At 40.6% G+C, this 21,107-nt stretch overlaps 1 protein-coding gene across 1 annotated transcript in view; it reads right to left on the bottom strand.

The window, feature by feature from the left end:
* Positions 1-21,107, bottom strand: part of GCC2 (GRIP and coiled-coil domain containing 2) — a 75,378-nt gene that overhangs the window by 44,451 nt on the left and 9,820 nt on the right. Inside the window, exons 4-9 of the mRNA XM_006873033.1 lie at positions 13,744-13,848; positions 10,618-13,095; positions 9,786-9,858; positions 2,254-2,354; positions 2,054-2,152; positions 794-913 (exon numbers count right to left, since the gene is read on the bottom strand). Coding sequence (XP_006873095.1) covers positions 794-913; positions 2,054-2,152; positions 2,254-2,354; positions 9,786-9,858; positions 10,618-13,095; positions 13,744-13,848 — 2,976 coding nt within the window. The remainder of the gene's footprint in view (positions 1-793; positions 914-2,053; positions 2,153-2,253; positions 2,355-9,785; positions 9,859-10,617; positions 13,096-13,743; positions 13,849-21,107) is intronic.

Below are 21,107 nucleotides of genomic sequence, written 5' to 3'. Positions count from 1 at the left end.
GACTTCAGGTCACTAACCTGCAAATCAGAATGAAGCGGAGGGAATGGCATCAGTTCAATTTGTAGGTTCCCTTGGCAGACTCGCTGGGTTTTCTATTTAAGACAACACCTGTAATCGGATGGTTTACCTGTCCCGTTTAATCTGCCCCTCAGCCTCTTCAGAAACCCAAGACAAGGTTGCTATGGGTCAGAACTGACTCGATGGCACTTAACAATAGCCTCTTGAGTGGGCTCCCATTTGAATGCCAAGGGCTAACTTGATTTTTTTTTTTTTTTTAAAACACCCAGGCATACAGTAGAGTATTAGAGTAGCCATAGAAATAATAATAATAAAGCATGTAATGAGAAGATTTTGAGTTTATCATGATCCATGACTCCGTAATCCGCCGACGCCGCATACGCTTTCGGAAAAACCCTGGAATAAGTCTGCTGGGGCTGGCTCCCGGCAAAAATGAAACAGTACATCGATAAGAATCGCAGTGTGTGACAGGTTATTTCAAAATCAATTCTGCAGAATGACAACAGGAAATCAAGACTGAGGTTAAAAGCTATCATTGTCAAAATTAACACGGCCAAGTTTATAAAAGGCCAGAAGCACTGACAGGAAAGGGCAAGAAACAAATGGGAGCTGAGACGGGCATAATGAAGCGGATGTCTGCTACTTGTTTTATCGTATTCCTCTGAAGAGTAGAAAGGAAAAAGAAGATATATACTTCCTTTAACTTTCAGAGCAAACATACTGGGATTATAATGTAGTTATTACAATGTTCTTGTATACCGTTCATTAAAGTTACCTGGGCAGTTGAATTCCTTAACTGTTTTGTAAGGTCTTCTATCTGACGCTCAAAATTACTGGCCCGGTCTTTTTCCACATCCAACTGCTCTGACTGCTTATCATATTCTAATAAAAGATTCTTCAATAAAAGACAAAAGGGTTTACATTTTAGGATGGCATGCATTCAACTGGTCAAACGGATACCAAACCATCTTGATTTAAGATTTATGAGTCCAGCCTGGATGTTGAAAATATTTGCTCAACTTCAAATGATAATAGAACACCCAAAGGGCATTAAACAACAGATAGACTTTAGGTAAGTTCCAATTTGGGGGTGGGGGTGGGAATCTATTAAAGAGGAAGAGAACTCCATATGTCACAATGTAATGATATTCTCAATACAAATAAGAAGGACAAACTTGTGAAACATAAACACGGAAAGAAGGAGAAGGAAAGTTTAACCTGGGCATCTATTAACTCCACCTAGAGTGTTAAAAGATGAGGCTTTCTGCTCCTGTAAAGATTTACAGCCTCAGAAACCCTGTTCAGGGTCGCTATGGGTCGGAGCTGACTCGACGGCACGTAACAACAACAGTGTTGAGACTCTGGAACAGAAGTCCTGCAAGGGTGGAAATGGAGTCTATTTGGTTGGCTGCCACGTTTCCCGACGCGGTGCTGGAAGATGTGCACTGGATTGCTAACCACGCAGTTGGTGGTTCAAATCTACCAGCCCCTTCTTGGAAACCCTATACAGGGTTGCTATAATCAGAACTGACTTAATGTCCCAGCATCTGTGTAAATATCTGCGAGTGAACAAATGAAGAATGGAATGATACGATCTTGCTGCATTCTATTTCGTTTACAAAGAGTCTCACGTTATCCAGCTAAACAAGCATATTACTCAGGTATAAATGCTTCCATCTTCCCAGCAGGCTTCTTGCTTAAGCTTCAATGATTAGTCACCTGGCCAGAACAATATCAATTAATCAGGACCAGCAATAATGGCTATTCTTTTTGACTTTATTAAGAAATCTCAAAATTTTATTTTAAAGACACAAATAGCTAAAAGAAACCATTTACAGCTGAGCAATTTACATTTTCATACATTTCTATACCTCAATGAGTGCATGTGGGCACTTCCATGTGACTATGTGTGCGTGCACTAAAGAGTCACTAAAATACAAAGGGTTTTATGGGCAAGAGTTCTCCATTTCCAGTAAAGTTCTCAATTTAGACTCTACGGACGTAACCTGTTAATAAGGAAAATATCCACTTCTACCTTGTAGCTTTCGGCTCCTTGAATGAGGTCTCGCATGGAAGTCGACAAGCGGTCCCTCTCTGACCGGACAGCATCCAGCTCGTCCCTCAGAGTCTGGGCCTGTAGGAAACACACACACAAGGTTCCAAGTTCTCCACAGACAGAGAAGCTGCCATCCTAAAATGCCAGAGTCTCAATCTGTGGTCGCTTAGTCAGCTCACCTCTTTCCGGTTTGATTCAAGTTCTTTCTTTGTCTTCACAGCAACCAGCTTTATTTTATTTATTTTCTCCTCTTTTTCTTTGGATTCTTTCTCCAGAGTTTCTAAAAATGGGAAGAAAAAAAGGGATTACATGTATATTAAAAACCAAATATTCTACATATTTCCTGATTTGTTGTTGTTGTTAAGTGCCATTGAGTCGGTTTCGACCCATAGTGACCCTGTATAGGGTTTCCAAGGAGCAGGTGGTGAGCTTGAACCACCGACCTTGCAGTTCAAACGGCTTTGCAGTCTGGCGCATTAACCCACAGCGCCACACCATTACAACCCTGAAAATGGATACTTTTCTGGAACACAAAGTCTGCAGGCTGGAATTAAAAGTAACACAACTATCAGCATAAAACATTTTCAAATTTAAAAAAAAGTGAGTTTAGTCATTAACTAAGTGACACAAATACAATGCAAACTTTCTTCATTTTTTTCCATCTTACAAAATACTCCATTTTTGTTATTTTTTTTAAAAGCCATTTCTTAAGTGCCCAGAACCAGGAAAGGGTGTTAGAGTTCCAGTTCTGTTAGGTTTCCTGCCAGCGGTGGTGACAGGACTTCAGGTCACTAACCTGCAAATCAGAATGAAGCGGAGGGAATGGCATCAGTTCAATTTGTACGTTCCCTTGGCAGACTCTCGCTGGGTTTTCTATTTAAGACAACACCTGTAATCGGATGGTTTACCTGTCCCGTTTAATCTGCCCCTCAGCCTCTTCAGAAACCCAAGACAAGGTTGCTATGGGTCAGAACTGACTCGATGGCACTTAACAATAGCCTCTTGAGTGGGCTCCCATTTGAATGCCAAGGGCTAACTTGATTTTTGTTTTTTTTTTTAAAACACCCAGGCATACAATTCACTCCACCAAAAGACACATTCTGCAAGCCTGCCTCCTGGCTGCCAGCTCTCAGTCCCTTTCTTTCCATGAGTCTATAGAGTCCTTAGCTGCTCCCTCTCTCCATGTCCTCATCTCTGGTGTTGCTGCTTCTCTGGATAGGGTCCTGCATTCCACTCATGCTCTTCTTCCTTGATGATCCTCAGATCCTCTGTTTCTGGACTATGCTACTCTTACCTCTTTGGCCAAAACACTGACTTCTGTGTGGTTGCTATAAACTTGCTGTCCGTCTGTCTATAACAGAGGCCGACTTCTGTGTGATTACTGTAAACTTGCTGTCCATCTGTAAGAGAGGCTGACTTCTGTGTGGTTGCTCTGTCAGTCTATAACAGAGGCTGACTTCTGTGTGATTGCTGTAAGCTCATTGACTGTAACAGAGGCCGACTTCTGTGTGGTTGCTTTAAGCTAGCTGTCCTGTCTCTAACAAAGGCCAGCTAATCTGTCTCACTCCTGCATTCCATCCCACATTTTCTCACCTACAAAGCTTTCCCTCTTTCTGTATCAATTCTCTCCTACCTAAAAGATGTTCCCCTCAACAGTCAATAAACGTGCAAGAAGACAAAAATGTCAGCAAAAAAGGCCAGAGTAAACAGCTAGAGAAGAAAAGAGATCAAGATAAGACAGATGAAACATTACAAAAGTAGTGCTGTATTTCCCATGAATCACAGTTTCCCTTTAAATATTGTCTATCTTTTATAGAAAACTCCATGAAGAAGCTGTTGGTATATACTTCCGAATTTCTCTCCACGCTTTGATCCACTTTAATCAGACTTCTGACTCCAGCACTTCACTCAAACTGTTCTCGAGGTGACCAGCGACTTCTACCGCTGAACTGATGGCTGGTTCTCAGCACTCATCTTATGTGACTCACGGTAGCATCTGTCAGGTTAAACACATTTTCTGCCTCAAACACTTGAAGCTAATTTATGCTCCTGATTTTCCTGCCTCACCAGCTTATCTTTTCAGTCTCCTTTGTTGTTCCCACCTTCCTGATCCACACACAACAGAGAAAAGTCTCTGTTTTTCCCTACACTGTACTTCCTTGGAGATCTCAATCGCCTACCTTAAATGTCTATTAACTACAGTAAAAAACAACACAACACTCTAGTCGCCCTTCCTTTCATGCTAGATTTGCATATTCAATAAGTTATTTGAGTCTCTGCTTTGACTGGTAATGAATTTTACCAGGGAGCTCCTGAATTCCCATCTCAATTCACCTCTGTAATCACGCTGTCATGCTTCTAAATGGCATTCTTTCAACTGCTTCCACCGAAAACGGTGCCATCATTCTTGTCTCTTGTTTCCTTCATACCCCACATCCGACTCCCTGAAGATACACCTCAATCTGACTTTTCATGGCTTCTACTGCTACGACCTGGAGTCCTGGGGTGGCGCTGTGGGTTAACGTACCAGACAGCGCTCCTTGGAAACCCTATACAGGGTCGCTATGGGTCGTAACTGAATCAACAGCACTTTAACAACAACAAAAACTGCTACTACCTGGGCAAAGCCAGGGCCATCTGTCAAGTACATTCCAATGGGCTGATCTGGCCTCTGCATTCTCTTACAGTGTGTACTTATTTACAGGAGAGTCAGTGAGCCCTAAGCTGCCCTCCGACTGCCTGCAAGCTCATCCAGAGACAAAGTGTAACAACCCGACAAAGGCATGCCGTCCTACAAGGTCTGGGCCCATCACTTCTGGCCTCGCCTCTTAGCACCCTCCCTTCCTTCATTCCATCCCGACACACTGGCCTTTGCTGCTGTAAGAAAGGCATGCTTCTAGTTCAGACTTTGTGTCTTTCTGCTTCAATGACTCACTGAGGCTGTCTGCCTTAGTTCCAGTTGTAACCCTATCTAAAATGGACCACCTGCATCCCAAACCGACAAATTGATACTCCTTATGAAATGGGGTTCTGCGAAAGGTTTTAGCTTATCTAATCTAGAACCATCTTAGAACAGTCTAATGCCCTCCCTAGCGTATTTCATAATCTTCACACCTTTTCAATCACCAAAACTGAATTTGGGACAAAACGAAGGGAGCAACTCATCTCCCAGGAACAAAGGCAAAAGTAGGCAACAGGATGGTTGGCACAACTAGTACACCCAGAGCCGACCCCCCTAACTCCCAGTGTAACTTAGTACTAACGAGAGTGCACACCCGAATTCTCTGAGGAGCTTCCTAATTGGTAGCTGGTCCCCAAGGATTATGACAGGGATGAAGAAATTCTAATGACCACCGCTGGAGAGATGAAGAGTGCCTGTTAGGAGATGACATACCCGGAGGGTCAGATATGCACGGAGATACCCCATGCCCAGGGTCACTGGAAACTCTCCTTCACCCTCCTCCTCAGGCAGGTAGATCTGAGATCCCCCGCTCCCCTTACCTCCTGGGACTCCTCACTCAGTAAACACAGGCCTCTCTCTAGCTCTGAGTACTGGCCGCCTCTACAGCGGGCCACAAACAAGCCTTTCTGGTCCCTCTGCTGAGTTCTCGCTTTTGCATTTACAGCGAATCTACTACGGTTTACCTTTTAATCTGGTTTATCGCTCTATCCTTCCCCACACCTAGATGTCAAAGTTACAGGAAGGCAGGAATTCTGTCTTGCCAGCCACTATTGGTCTCCTGTCTCCAGATGTGTGCCTGGCCCACTGTAAATGGGCAATATACATGAACTGCCTGAAGTGAAGGAACACAACTAAACCAAAATGGGTTTGCTCTGTTATATGATATCTGGTTTTTATAATTCTGATCTAGACTGTATGTTACATTGAAAGTTTTAATTCAAGTACATTGACTTATAATAAGGCTCTAAACCTTCACACTGATGTCGCTAAGTGCCCTCTAGTCGTCCAGACACACAGTGACCCTGCATAGGGTTTTCGAGATTAGCTGGTGAGTTTGCACCGCTGACCTTGCAGTCCAGTGCTTATCCTTAAGGCCACCCCAGGACTCCATTATGTTTGTTTACAGCAACAAAAAAAGACATCAGATCTCGTTTTCATTTTATCCTTCATGTTGTTGTTGAAGCATTGTAGACTTGGTTCCGACTCATGACAACCCTACAGAGGGTTCGCACTGCTGAACTTCAATGAGTAGTTCAGTGCTTATCCAACTGAGCTACATCAGGACGGCTTAATCATTCCTACTGCTTGTTGTGTGCTGTTGAGTCAGTTCTGACTTACAGAGACTCTGTGTAGGGTTTCCAAGGAGCGGCTCGTGGGTTTGAACCACAGTCCTGAAGCTCAAACTGACCTTGCAGCCCAGTGCTTATCATTCATAGAGGTGTCCAAAGAGTCAAACAATTGGTAACTGGTAAGAAATAGAAAATTAAAGCGCATCCTCCTAACACACTGACTTGATGGCAGTGGGCTTGTTTTTTTGTTTTATTTTTATTCCTCAAAATAAGAACCGATTTGACTCTTAGAAAATCAAAATGAGGAACAAGCCTTATTAAGTCACTTCACGCCTCCACTCCAAAGGAGCAGCATTAGACTTTCTCACCAAAAACGCTCTGTCTTGTTACTTTTGTGATTTCATTTCTCATCCAAATTAGAGCTAATGGAACAAATCAGGCCCACTGCTTCTTTTATATGGTCTGTGAGTGAAGACGGATTTTCAACATTTTTTTAAATGACTGAAAGAAAAAAAAAATCCAAAAGAATATTTCCTGGCATAGGAATGACATAAAATTCATGTTCTGCTATCTATAAATACAGTTTTATTGAACACAATCACACTCATTTCCACACTTCATATCAGCACTGTGGCTACAATGATTGAGTTGAAAAGCTAGGAGAAAGCACGTGGCTCACATACTAAGTGGTCACTCACTGGCCCTTCACAGAACATACCTGCTAACCCATCTTAAATGATTCAGGTAAAACCACACAGGAGTAAATTTACTTCTGGCGTCTTGGTGTGGTGCTGGAGGGTAAGCAATGGATTGCTAACCACAGGGTTGGTGGTTGAAACTCACCAGCTGCTCCGGAGAAACACTGTACAGGGTCCTCACTATGAATCAGAACCAACTTGAGTGTAATTAACAACATTAAAGACTCTTATAATAATCTCATTGAAATTCCTGTGGCTAGACTGTGTTCTGGATAATTCTAATGATTTTTTCAAAGACTAGTACTGTTTATTTCTAGCAACAGCAAAAAGCATTATAATTCAACTTACCATATAAGATTTAAAACATATAAAAATGTTAAAATTCTTTGGTCCAGATCTTTCCTGATAAAGAGGTTGAGTGACTCTGAAACCCTGCCTTCCTAGACTAGATAAGCTCTGTAGGCTTTCTCTCTCCTCTCATCAATAGATGGAGGACACATTCACTAAGATCACTTTCCACGTGTGTGTTTGGCAGGAGACAATAAACAAATGTGGACGGATAAAGGCGATTGGAACAGAAAAAAAAAACCCATGCTTATTTTTAGTACCAACAAGAAAAAAGCCAAACCAAACACAAAGGGTGTCTTTCTCCTAATAAGCAGTCGAGAGTGAACCAAATACATGTTAGGTTCTGCCACGTGAAGTTCAGAAACGGACTCTCTTTCTGTGGAAGGGCGTCATAACGTGCTCAGCAAGTTAAACAGTGAGAGTCTAATTTGCCAGTCACCCCAACTCTAGGTCAGCTAATGCTAAATATGCTTAGTTCTTCCCATCTCCAGTACAGACTCCATCTTTGCTCTCCTATGAGAACAGCATGTGCCCATGCCAGGAGTTAAGAAGATCAGGTATTTTTATTCACTTTGTGACAAAAACAGATTTGCGAAAATGGATTTTGAAGGGCATCAAAAGGCTTTTTTCCCCCTTTAGGAAATATGGCACACTGTGCTGCTAATAAATAACATTCAACAAAGCATGCCATTGCAAACTCGGTCTTTTCTTGTCCTAACTGGCACTCAGACATTCAACAAGTATTTGTTAAACACCCACTAGGTACCAGGTATGCCAGCATGAAGACAATGAGAGTTCATGATGTGTACAGAGGCCAGCATAAAGGCCTAAGAGTTCTGACCCTGTTGCTAGTAATTCACTTCCTCCTTAAATCAGAGAGTATCTTTGAGATTAGTCTGTAAACTGTCTAGAACCTAAGAGAGTCAAATGAACAGTCAACTGAACGTAAAGTTCTTTCCTCCGTGCAGTGATAAAACTTGTCGTTATTCATTGAAATTGAAATGTCATTTCCAGGGAACGAAATTCTTTTTTAAAACAATCACCCAGTGTTTCCTTTGGCAGCACATTTATTAGAAAACAGAAATTACTCAAATCCATTTTGCTGTTAGACTCAAAACTTCCATTTTTAACAAAGTATTTTCCAGTTTTGATAATTAAAACAAAGTTATGCAAGGGTCATTAAGTTATAAAGCATAGTATGAGAACTGCTCTTTATTTTTTTAATTGTAAGCACTCTTGTCTCTATTTCCTAGGCATTATTAATGTCAGTTATTGAAGGGTTCTCATCTCTGGGGCAATTAATAACAGGAAACACAATAAATCTGGAGAAAACAGTACTGTCTGACGGCCGTTTTTTTTCTTTTTTATTGTGAATTGAGTGAAGGTTTACATCGCAGATCATCAGTTTTCCAGTCAACAAATCATAGACTTTGTTTCAGCTCAAGACCCGCAATCCCCTCCTACAATAAGAAGTGTCTTGCTTCCTCCCTGTCACTCCCCATGTACAAATAGCCTTTCTGATAACTATTTCATAACACTTGGGGCATGGCTTAATAAATTCATCTCTGGTAGAATTTACAAGTATTTTAAATAAGCAACACCATTACCTAAAATCTACTCTCTACTGGGGCAGAGGGGGCTGGAAAGGAATTCAGAATGAGTCTCAGGACACATTAAATAACACTTCTAAGTCTTTCTTTCCTTGTCCTTAAAAGTGAGTAAAAGAGCTATCTCATTAATATGAAAAATAAACAGGAGAAAGGTCAAGGTCCTCTGCATACAATTCTGGTACGTTTATGACTGGACTTCTAGCTCTCCAGAAAGTTCCTAACACGTCTATAGATGTTATATACGTTAATACACACACAGAGCACACATGTTAAACACGCACCTGTTGTTCCCTCTTGCTGGAATACCTTTCTTCTTGAACCAAATACCTCGTTCTTCAATATCTACCTCAAGTCTAACCTATTCTGTGATAATTCTCCTAAATAAAAATAGGCAAGGCACCAAGCCTTCCTGTACTGTCCTCAACACAAAACTGCAATTACCTAGTCCCACCTAGGCAGAGAGGTCATAGAGCATATGGTCTGTACCTATCTATCCCCAGTGCCAACGACAGTTAGGGAGAGTCTGCTGAATGAATGAAAACTCCAAAAGCACAAATGGAACCATTTACAAACAGAAGCGCACCAATCCTACTTGGATTAGCCAACAGAAAGTGAGAGTTCTGAAAGGGAAAGCAAACAGTTGGCCAACCAGGAAGGGTAGGGACATCAGGAAAAGACCCCTACTTAGTGTGTTTTTAACAACTCACTGATTGGCTACTATATTTCTCAATCTATTTTAATACTAATAAGAATCTGCCTAATTAGTGATATTGTAATTGAGACAATATATGAAAAGCCAGTTACCTATTTTTTCTTCCAGCTCTTTTACTGAAGAGGTTTGATCATTTGTTATAGAAGATGAATTCTCTAAGGAATCCTAGATTTTATAGGGAAAACAAACAAAACAGAACTCACGTCATTACCCAAAATGAAATGGACCTCATGTTAATCATGAGAAAAATCAGTATTAAAGAGAAATTATATATAAAAACAATGTTGATAAATAGTCTCTTTTCCCCCTGGTACACCAGGTACGCTTATGCATAAAGCATTTCCTGTAGGAAACAGTAGCATCCAAGGCTGGCATGAACAACTCGACACAATTTCAAATACGTAATACAATTAGGAAAATGTTAAGTGATTATTTTTACCACACTTTTACAAATTTTGGAGAAAAGTTAAAATCTCAATCCAAGAGAATTACCATTACAGCCCACATTTTTACTCATTAGTGTTCTACACATGAAAGTAGTATGTATAGCACATGATTGAAATTCAAGTTTCTTCATGTGAAGTTGTGCTTTTGTTAAATTTGGACACATTGTTTAAAGCTCTAAATAGTTAATCTTACAGCAAGTTAAAGATTTTAAAATAGTCTCTCCCCTCGCCCCACGTGATGAATATAATGAACAGGATACAGAAAATGAGAATGTTGGATGCTTTTCAGAAATTTGCCATTTGCCCTTAAATGCTAAAAATCACTTCATTATCAGTGTGAAAATCTTTCTAAAATATGAATTCACACATGAGATCCATACTGGTATGTACATGTTATGGAACGTAAAGTACCACAGAACTAGGCATTTCTTCAAAATACTAGAAATAGACGATTTAAAAAATAAAATTTAAACAGTACCTTCAGTAATGCCAATTGTGCTCTTAGATCTTGTAATTCCGATTCTTTTTGTTCTAGTAACGGTCTCAGGTTTTCATGTTCCTTTAGAGAGTCTTCTTTTTCATCATGAGTTACATTTTTGCTACATAAAAGTTTTTGAGATGCTTCCTCAATTTGTATGAAAAGATCTTGGTTTTCAAGCCTTGTTTTTTCATTGGCAGTCTTCATTTCTAGAAGATCAAGTTGTAGGGCCTCTTTGTCTGACAGGGTTTCTTGTAATTCTTTCCTCAGGAGTACTTTCTCTTGCTCATAGTCTTCCAGTAAAGCCTGAAGTGCCTCACGCTGAACTGTGTGCTCTTCTTCAGTGTGCTTAATCTCCTTTTCTAACTTCAATATCCTTTCATCGTACTGAGAAACTAGGGTGTGCTTCTCCTCATTCAGTTTTGCTAAGGATTCACCTAAAGCTTGGAGGACATTTACAGTATCTTGCTCTTCATTTTCTTCTGAGACTTTTGACCCCAACAGTTCAAGAAAACCATACATCTGAGTTCTGAGAGATAATTTCTGAAGTTGCTCATTTTCAAACAGTGCACTTACATTACCTAGCTCTTCTGCTGTTGACTGTAGTTTCTTTTCCAGCTCAGTCATCTGTTCTTTAAGATTAACATCCCCTTCTTTCTGAGCCAGAAGACTTTCCAAATTGTTGCTCAATTGGCTCTTTTCTGAATTTAGTCGATTATTTTCCTCATAAAGTGACTTGACTTCAGATGACAACACTTCCTGGTCTTGATGGAGACTTTTAATTTGACTCGAAAGTATTTCGAGTCTTTCGTCATTTTGGCCCTTTTCTTTTACAGCCTCTTCTAGTTCTTTTGTTAATTCATTTATCTTTTGTTTTAGTTCACTGTTGTTCTGGGCCATTTGCTCCACTTTCTCCCTAAGTTCTGCAATCAATCCTTCCTCCTGTTCCTGTTTCTCATGGAGATTGTCCATCCCTTCATGAGCAGTTTTCAACTCACTTCTGAAACCATCGTTTTCCTCAGTCAGACAAGTTATCTTCGCTTCTAAATCTTGTAGTCTGGTGTCTTTCTGACTGAGACTAATTAAGTGCTCTTCAATCTTTTCTTGGAGGCTCTTTATGGTGTTTTCAAGTTCTGGTACTAATTCTTGTTGAGACAATAACTGTTCCTTTTCTCCTTGGAGACGACTGACAGTTTCAAGAAGAGCATCTTTGTCATTAAAAGCAGCTCTGAGTTTCTGTTGCAGCTCATGAACATCAGAAGCTTGCTGCTGCTTCATTGATTCAAACTCTTGACTTATTTTCCCAGCAGACTCCCCAAGTTCTGTCTGTAAAATTTCCATAATCTCCCTCAAGCTCTCATAATTTAAGATTGCGTCTTGCTTTTCTTGCTGTAGATTTTCACATTGTTCCTTCAGACCCTGTATTTCAAACATTAATGTTAATTTCTCCTTTTCTGAACCGGACAGAAATGTCTCAGTTAGTTCTGCTATTTCTTGTTGATGCTGTCCATTAATACTCTGCATTTCTTTGTTATGTTGTTCCACAATACAACAAAATTGTTTGTTTGCATCGTCTAGCTGAGATTTTAATGTTTCAATTAGCAAGATCTGTTCTTCTTTAGCTAGTAACAATTCATTGATTTTAAATTCTAAGTCTTCACGTTCATGGAAAAACTCATCCTTTATGTGCTGGGCATCCATTTCAAGTTTGACTTTAAGGTTATTCATGTAAGTGACCTCATCTTTCAAAATACTATGTTGAGATTCCAGTTCCTTTAAGGCAGCTTCTAAGTGTTTGATTTTTTCATTCACCAGTGGTTCTACAATAGCATCGTCTTGCAAGAGCACAGAACACATCGGATTTTCTTGATTTGCATTTGAGGCTTTACTCAGGTCTTCTAATTCCCCTTGATAATTCTCCGGCATGTTCTTTTCACCCGGCTCATACTGTTGGGCTAAGTTCTCCGTTAGCTGATTTAACTTATTGACTCCTGCTTCATGTTCTTTAGCAGAGACGTCCATGTGATGCATCAAGTCTTTCACGTCTTCTTGGTATGTACCTTTCAACTGCAAAAGTTGTTCTTGCAAACTACTAACATCTCTTTGGTAACCCTGAGAATTAGCGTCAATAATGACTTTCTGGAGCTTATTAATTTCTTGATTCTTCTCCTCAGTGGCAGCCTCCAATTGCTTTTGCAGGCACACAATTTGCTCTTCGAAGGCTGCTCTGATTTTATGGATATCATCTTGTAGTTTTTTAACATTATTTTCTGACTCATTCTGAACTTTAACTTGTTCTGAAAGCTCTAACTGCTTTTTGATTGCTTCTTCAAGTTCCTTCTGCAAGCTATCTTTATCTTCACTGTGTTTAGAATGCACTGCTATTAATTCATTTTTCAGAATTTCAATTTCTTTCACGTAGTTTCTATGTGACTGCTCAAACTCACATTGCAGATCTTCTATCTTAGTTACAGAATCCTTTAAAAACAAACACATATACAAGGCCTGAGTAAGAGCAAAGAACATCTGCCATCAGAAAACAGGTGGCCCAGGCTACCTAGACAGGGAAGAAGTGAGCACAACTGAACACATAGAACACGGTAAGATTACAAGACTTCTACACAACTTTTCCTACACAGTACACTAAGCCCAGTCTTCAAACTCACAACTAACAGCTAGGAACCCACTCATGTTACTCAGTGAGCCTACTGAAGTCACAAGGCTTTAACAGCTCCTTCATTGTGAAAAGTAGATTTTGTTTTTTGCAGAAAAGTTATAGCCTGGACCAAATAGGTAAGACCATAATAAAAAATGGAAAAAGAATGATGAATATCCTGGAACTGACTAAATAATTAATGGTTTTTAAATATGTCCAATCAATTCCTTGAAATAAGTACTTTTTCATAAAATACGTTTTTTTTTTCTGTTCTCATTTTGATTAATGAATGGTATTACAGTTAGGTGATTTCAGTTATTTTTCTTTTAAAAATCTCAGTCTAAGAGTCTCCTCACGCATAAATTGGTAAAACTAGAATAGATGCTTTTTTAAAGTCTTTAGTTCTAAAATTCATGATTATACTATTCTATGTCAGTAAAAATAAATAAATGTATAAAATGGCTTCTTACCTTAGCCTCTTCCTTGATTTTAGTATTTTCTTTCTTCAGAGCAAGACAGTGTTGCTCAGTCTCTGCCTTTTCCAGAAGAACACCATCCAGACGTTCAGTCAATGCCTGTTTGGAAACAGGATGATTAATCTATCTGAGGCTCAAACTGCTGGTATTACCTTCTTACCTCTCCCCACACCACTCCAAATTATGATAAAAAGGGTTAAAGAGCTAGAGCCACGAAGAAAGAGAAAAGAAGGGACATCAGAATGGAAGAGATTCCAACAGTTTGGGAACGCTGCAAGTGGATAGAGGGAAGGCACTGGATTTAGGGAGGGAACCCAGAGCTGAAGGGAGTGCGCAGAACAATCCTGAGGAGACGCAATGGGGGGTGGGGGTGGGGCTGTCGTGAGCAGGGCTCAAAGAGTGGGGGACTGGCTGACAAGCTAGGGAGTGGCAAGAGTAACAGACACTCTCAACAGAAGACGGAAGTCATAAAAACAAACTGTTAATTTATGTGTGGGGACACAGCCACATATAAATCAGGTATTATAAGATAAGGAGAGTATTATGAACAACTATTTGCCCCTAATATTGAAACCACATGAAAAGGATAAAAAGTCCTAGCAAATATAGTTCTAGGAACCCAAGAAACACAAATTAAAGGCATAATAAACACTATAACTATTTAAGAAATCAAAACAATGGATAAAAATGATCCAATAAACCAGACAGCCTAGATGGTACTACAGGTGACTTCAATCAGATTTTCAATGAACAGAGCAACCAATTTCATACAAATTTATCTAGACAAAATAAAAACTAAAGAAATTCCAAAGCTATTGTAAAAAACTGGCAAAACACAATGCCAAAACCCAAAGATTTTACAAGAAAAGATATTACAAACTAAATTCCTAAGTCTAGATGCAAAACCCTAAACAAAACATTCCCTTGTTTACCACTTCTAATCAACATCCTATTGGAGATGCCAGTGAATAAAATAAAACATAAAAAAGGCAAATAGGCCTAAGAATTAGAATAAAAAAACGCAACAGTTTAGGTGTTATGACTGTTTACATACAAAGAAACCCGAACAATCCACACAGGACTAGAAACAAAGATGGGTTTAGTTGCTGGATGTAAGATTAACCTAGTCAGTTTCATTTCTTAATACCAGTAACAGACAATTGTTGTAAAGCGCCATCAAGTCGGTTCCGACTCACAGTGACCCTGTATAGGGTTTCTGAGGAGCAGCTGGTGAGCTTGAACCACTGATCTTGCAGTTCAAACCGACTTTGCAGTCTAATGCACTAACCCGCAGTGTGGTACCAGGACTCAATTCCAACACAGCTTTCATGAAATCTGACATGATTTTAGAATGTGTATGGGAAAACAATGACCAGGAGAAGACTGACCCGACCAAATATCAAGATTTACTGTCAAGCTACAGAGAAATCACACAAATAACATAGTGACAAAGGGCTGGGGGGTGGGGGAGGCGGAGGAAGATAAAATCCAGTAAAATAGAAAAAAGAATCCAGAAACGGACTAAGGCATGTTTCAAACTCGGTACTGAATCAATTTACAAAGATTATTCAGTAAATAGGGCTAGAAAACAAAAGCCATATTGAAAAAGATGAAGCTGGGCTTTACTTTCACACCAGATTAACCGAAGTCAGCCCAAGATAAAGTGAGACTTTAAATGTCAAATACATAACTTAGAACTTTAGATGACAATAGAAAGATATTCCTCAAATAAATATATAAAACACTGACTATGTTTCTTTTATCCGACTATATTAAAATCAAGAACGTTGTGCATCGTAAGACAAAAAGTAAAGACAAATGAAACCGGAAGATACCATCCAAACCACATAACCAGAAGTCAATGAAAATTATGAGGGGCTTACCATCCAAACAACATAACCAGCAGTCAATGAAAAACATGAAGGGCTTCAGGGAATTCAAGGAGAATGGGAGAAGATAATGAACTTTTTCCATGAGTGTTTTGAAGCCCTCCATGTATAAGGAATGCTACAACAACAACAACAACAACAACAACTGTTGTTAAGTGCTGGTAAGTCTGTCCCGGCTCACAGCCACCCTACATAGGGTTTCCAAGGTGAGTTTGAACCAAGCAGTCTAGTGATTATGTCACAGTGCCACACCAGGAATCCTGTATGTATATACATACATACATACATACATACATATATGTGTGTGCGCATGTATATATATATATGTGTGTGTATATACATATATGTATATATATGTGTGTATGTATATATGTGTGTGTGTATATATGTGTGTATATACATGTGTGTGTATATGTGCATGTGAATATGCGTGTGTGTGTATATATATATAAATAAATAAAATGGTTACGAATCAGGCTGCTAACATCAGGGTCAGCAGTTCAAAACTACCAGTTGTTCCGCAAGAGAAAGATGAGGCTTCCTGCTCCTGTAAAGATTTACAGCCTCGGAAACCCTGTACAGGGTCGCTATGTGTCAGAACTGACTCTATGGCACGTAACAACAACATATATAAACTTTTCCTTACATATAAGGAGCTCTGGTAGCATTGTGGTTATGAGTTGGGCTGCTAACCTCAAGGTTAGAAGTTCGATACTATCAGCCGTACCACGAGAGCAAGATGAGGCTTTCTGCTCCCAAAAACATTTGCTTCAGATACCCTATGCACCTGCACTCTGGTTGTAGAATTTATTTTAGGAAACTTTTAGAAAAGACAAATACATAATTTTTCAGCATTACCTCCATGCTATTCAATACACTTTGCCCCTCTATCAACAAGCTTTTGTATTTAAAAATGTTTTAGACTGCATTGCGAGCCACGAATGCACCACTTTCTTCACTTCTTAATCAGAGGTGAATCTTTGTACTTGAAGAGCTGCTTTCAGGGGACCAAACAGACGAGAAGATCAAGACTACAGCTTTAACACCTCAAAACACAGTTTTTGCAGAGTGTCAACAGTGTGGGCAGCGGTGTGTGGATGTGCACTGTCATGCAAGATCTCAATGCCCTTGGAGAGCAGGCCTCTGTGTTTAATCCGAAGTTTAGGTTTCAGCTCTTCAGTGAGAATCTCACTCTAAGGAGCTCTGTTGATCGCTGAACCTTGTTTCTGATAATGTTCCAATACTGGCGCCTGAGAATCCCAGTAAACTGTAAGCAGCAGGTGACAGCTGACTTTTTAAAAAAAGTTTTTATTGTGAGTTGAGTGATAGTTTACATGGAGAACATCCTTTTACACCATCATTTCATTGCAATGAATACAATCGCCTCAGTGTGATGATGACTTGTGAACTTTTTCTTGGTCAATGGGCCATTGAGGATGTTCCCACTACACACCCTGTTGTTTACTCTCAGGCTCATAGTGTAGTGAAGAATCCGCGTCTCGTCACCAGTCAGGATTTTTTTAAAGAAACTTTAGCCTTCCTTCTAGTATCAGTTCCAATTTTGTTTGCAGAAGTCCAAATGCTTCAATTCTCCCAGCTGTTTTAGTACCCATCTCGCACAAACTTTTCAAACCCAAGTCTGTTGTGGATTACGGCAGAGGCTGATTTACATATGCTCTGCCACCTAATCCGCTGTCACTCTGTTCCACAGAATCATTTCACGGGCATGCACAGTGTTGCCATCAGCTGTGGATGTGGGCGGGCATTTTAATATGACGGGGTGCAGATAAGCTTTTAATCCCCCTCGGATATATAATTCTACAAATCGCTAAGAGTACCCATGGTTTATTAAGAAAATGGGTGCTGGACAAAAAAAGGAACTTCAAAGATGCCAAATGACACATCACCAATACAAAGGAATATCCGGTATAATCAGTGGGGGATGAGCTGCCCATGATTTTCCAAGGATACTCTTCCAGTTTAACTTGAGTTTAAAACTTGGCATGTATTCTGCCGACACTTCCTCAGCTGTGACTGAACTGATCAGAACTTGTTCAAAGCCCCCCAAAATTCTTAAAAGACAAAGTTAGGAATCTACCTCGTTTGTAATGCAGGGTGTGCTTGTACTGACTGTAAAATGGCCTAAACCTTATGACAAGGAAAAGCAGGGGAGCGACTTGCACTGCGTTATCTTCCGACAACAGAACTAAAAGGATGAAGGAGTTTCAGAAACCCAGGGTCAGGGGGAAGGTCAGGGCGGGGAGAGTGCAAAAGTACAGAGCACCGAGCTCGAGGTGACATGTCTGTAGGTCGTTCATCCTTCACATCCTGCCCTCAGTGGAAGGGGGGACGGGGAAATCCAGCAGGGGTGTGAGGTGCGCCTGGGCACATGGCGTCTGAATCTGGGCTGGAATGCAGAGATGTGAAACAGAAGGGCTGAGACCTGGACTGTCATTCCCTAGAAGAGACTCCGAAACACAGATTGTGCACCAAGTCTGGGTGGGGAGGGCAGTTCACATCTCTGCCACCCTAGGACTTTCCAGAGAAGCCTTTGTAATTTTGCTATCTTTAGGTCTGAAAAAAAAAAATCCCACTAGGTTTATAGCCAGGAGGCAGATTTCTAATCCAAGGAAGACCAGGAGAGCAGACTAGACAGTGGGCGGGACTATGAAGGACAATGGGAGACGTGGATCGCTTTCAGGCTTAGGTTCACAGGTGCGTAATTAAAACAATTACACAAATAAAAACAGCACTTGCATTGACTAATGATTAGTTAGTGACCACAAACTAAGGACTATGATTAATCCAATTCCGCCCACTTGTGGTCCAATGGAAGAAAACCAAAATGGAACTTAACAGGAAAGGATACAGCAAACACAGGTGGCCAGGGACTCGATCCAGGGCTGACAGTAAGTGATGACATGGAAGTTTAGCATACTAAGTGATGGACTGCTCTCTACCTCCAATCCAGGCTCGGGGCCCAGCACGTACACTCCTGATTGCTAGGTGGACCCTCCATACACAGGAGTTTGGGGGTTTCTATTGAGAAACTACATCACTAAGGAAAAGATAGAGCCCCGATACAGGGCTGCTTTCACGGGCTATCCTATAGAAAGCCTCAGTCATGCACACAGAGCTTCCGGGTAATCTTCCAGAGACTCACCCTGAAGTCTCTGAACAGAGTCCTGGGGTGGAGCTGTGGGTTATGCACTGGACTGCAAGGTCGGTTTGAATCACAAGGTTGGAGGTTCAAGCTTACTGTATACAGGGTTGCTATGAGTCGGAGCCAACGCGATGGCACTTAACAACAACTCTGATGCAAAAGATGACCACTAGACACTTGGGAGGAAATCTCTTAACACCAAACAGCTTTGGTAACAAAGAGAAAAAGAATATTTGAAAAAGAAACAAAACAAAGATAAAAACCAGACAGAAGTAAACTTCAAGACAGCTTATGATTATTTCATTAGAAAATAAAACATGTTCAATCTCAAAATAAGACATTATGAAAAAAGACTATTCAGCTATCAAAGCTGAGCTCTTTGAAATGGAACATTTAACAAAACAGAAATCAATAGAATGGTTGAAAAATACAAAGTTGATGCGATTTCTGCATTCTAGAGGAGTGCTCCCCAAGTTCTGTGACGTGCCTGCAGACCGCCTCCCGTACCCTCTGTAGTCACCCCCCCTTCCCTTGCCTGCTTCGTTTTTAGACTATGAAAGCTAAAACTGAAGACCCCTGACTGCCCAGGCCCAGCCCTGGGCAGCAGCGCTCCCTCGATAGTCTGCTCTTCCCCTGACTGACCTCTCCTCCTTTCTGAACGGCTAGAGGTGGACCAACCATCTTGTGACCCTGAACATTAAAAGGCTGGTGGAATGGGAAGGAGAGAACAGCAAACGCCCCTGCGTGTTATCTCCTTACAGATACCTCCTTCTCTCATGACGACAACTAAGTTGCTGAGCACTTGTATGACAGATCCAGTTCTAAGCGCTGTACATATATGAACTCATCTAATCCACAAACTAACCCTACAAGAGGTATTATCGTCCTCTCCACTTTACAGATAAAGGAACTGAGTCAGAGAAAAGTCATTAGACACTTAGTCAAGGTCACAGTGTAAGAGCAAACCACCACACAGCCTGCTGGGGCACAACTCAGTGTTTCATGTACCAAGAGTGAATCTAGGAAAATTAGAAGCCGTCAAAGTGAAATGGAATAAACCATGATAGATATCTTAGACCTCAGTGAGCTCAAATGGACTGGAAGTGGCCATTCTGACGAGACACTCATATGGTTTATTACGCTGATCATTCATCATCACAAACAGCAAGTCAAGATCGATCTTGAAGGACAAAGCGGTCTGTGATAGGATAATATCCATATGCCTATAAGGAACATACATTTATTCAGATTTATATACTAATCGCTAAAGCCAGTGATAAGGAAATGAAAGAATTCTACCAACTTCCTTGGAGTCCTGGTGTAGCACTGTGAGTTAAGGCGCTGGACTACAAAGGCAGCTTGAACCACAAGGTTGGTGGTTCAAGCTCACCAGCCGCTCCCTGGAAACCCTATACAGGGTCACTATGTGTCGGAACCTACTTGGTGGCACTTAACAGCAACAACCAATTTCTTTAGTTTGATATTGATCAAACATGCAATCAAGATGCACTGATAATTACTGGTGATGAGAATGGGACATTGGGAATAAGGAGGAAGGATCAGTAATTGGACAATATGGCCAGAAGACAAAAATGATGCTGATGATTACATGACAGAATTTTGCAAGACCAAAGACTTACTCATTGCAACTATCTTTTTTTCAGTGATCACAATGAACACATGGGTGGAAGAGACAGTGAGGAAGCTCAGTATCATCAGCTAAAACCAGGGCAACAGCCGACTGTGACACAACCCATCAATGCAAGTACAGCTTCAAACTGAAACAAGTCCACGAGAGGCAAAATAGGACCCTGAATATATTTTGAAGTTAGAGACCATCTCAAGAACACATGTGACGAATTAGACACCAATGACCTAAGACCTGAAGAGTTGTGAAATGACATCAGGAATATCGCACATGAAGAAAGCAGAGGGTCATTAAAAAAACAGGAAAGAAAGAAATGACAAAAATGGATGTTAGAAGAGACTGAAACTTGCTCTTGAGCTGTAGGGAAGCTAAAGCAAATGGAAGAAATGACGAAATCAAAGAGCTGAACAGAAAATTTCGAGGGGCAGCTCAAGAGGACAAAATAAAGCATTCTAATGAAATGTGCAAGACCTGGGGTTAGAAAACCAGGAGGGAAGAACATGCTCAACATTTCTCAAGCTGAAAGAACTGAAGAAAAAATTCCAATCTTCACTTGCACTACTGAAGGATTCTATGCACAAAATACTAAATGACACAGGAAGCACCAAAATAAGAGACACTGCGGAGACTCAGCGCCCAACCGAGGAACCCAGAGACA

Source organism: Chrysochloris asiatica, unplaced genomic scaffold (genome assembly GCF_000296735.1).
Source record: "Chrysochloris asiatica unplaced genomic scaffold, ChrAsi1.0 scaffold00220, whole genome shotgun sequence".
Lineage (NCBI taxonomy): Eukaryota > Metazoa > Chordata > Mammalia > Afrosoricida > Chrysochloridae > Chrysochloris > Chrysochloris asiatica.
Note: the sequence above shows the minus strand (reverse complement) of the source record. Positions and strands in the feature narration are given on the sequence as shown.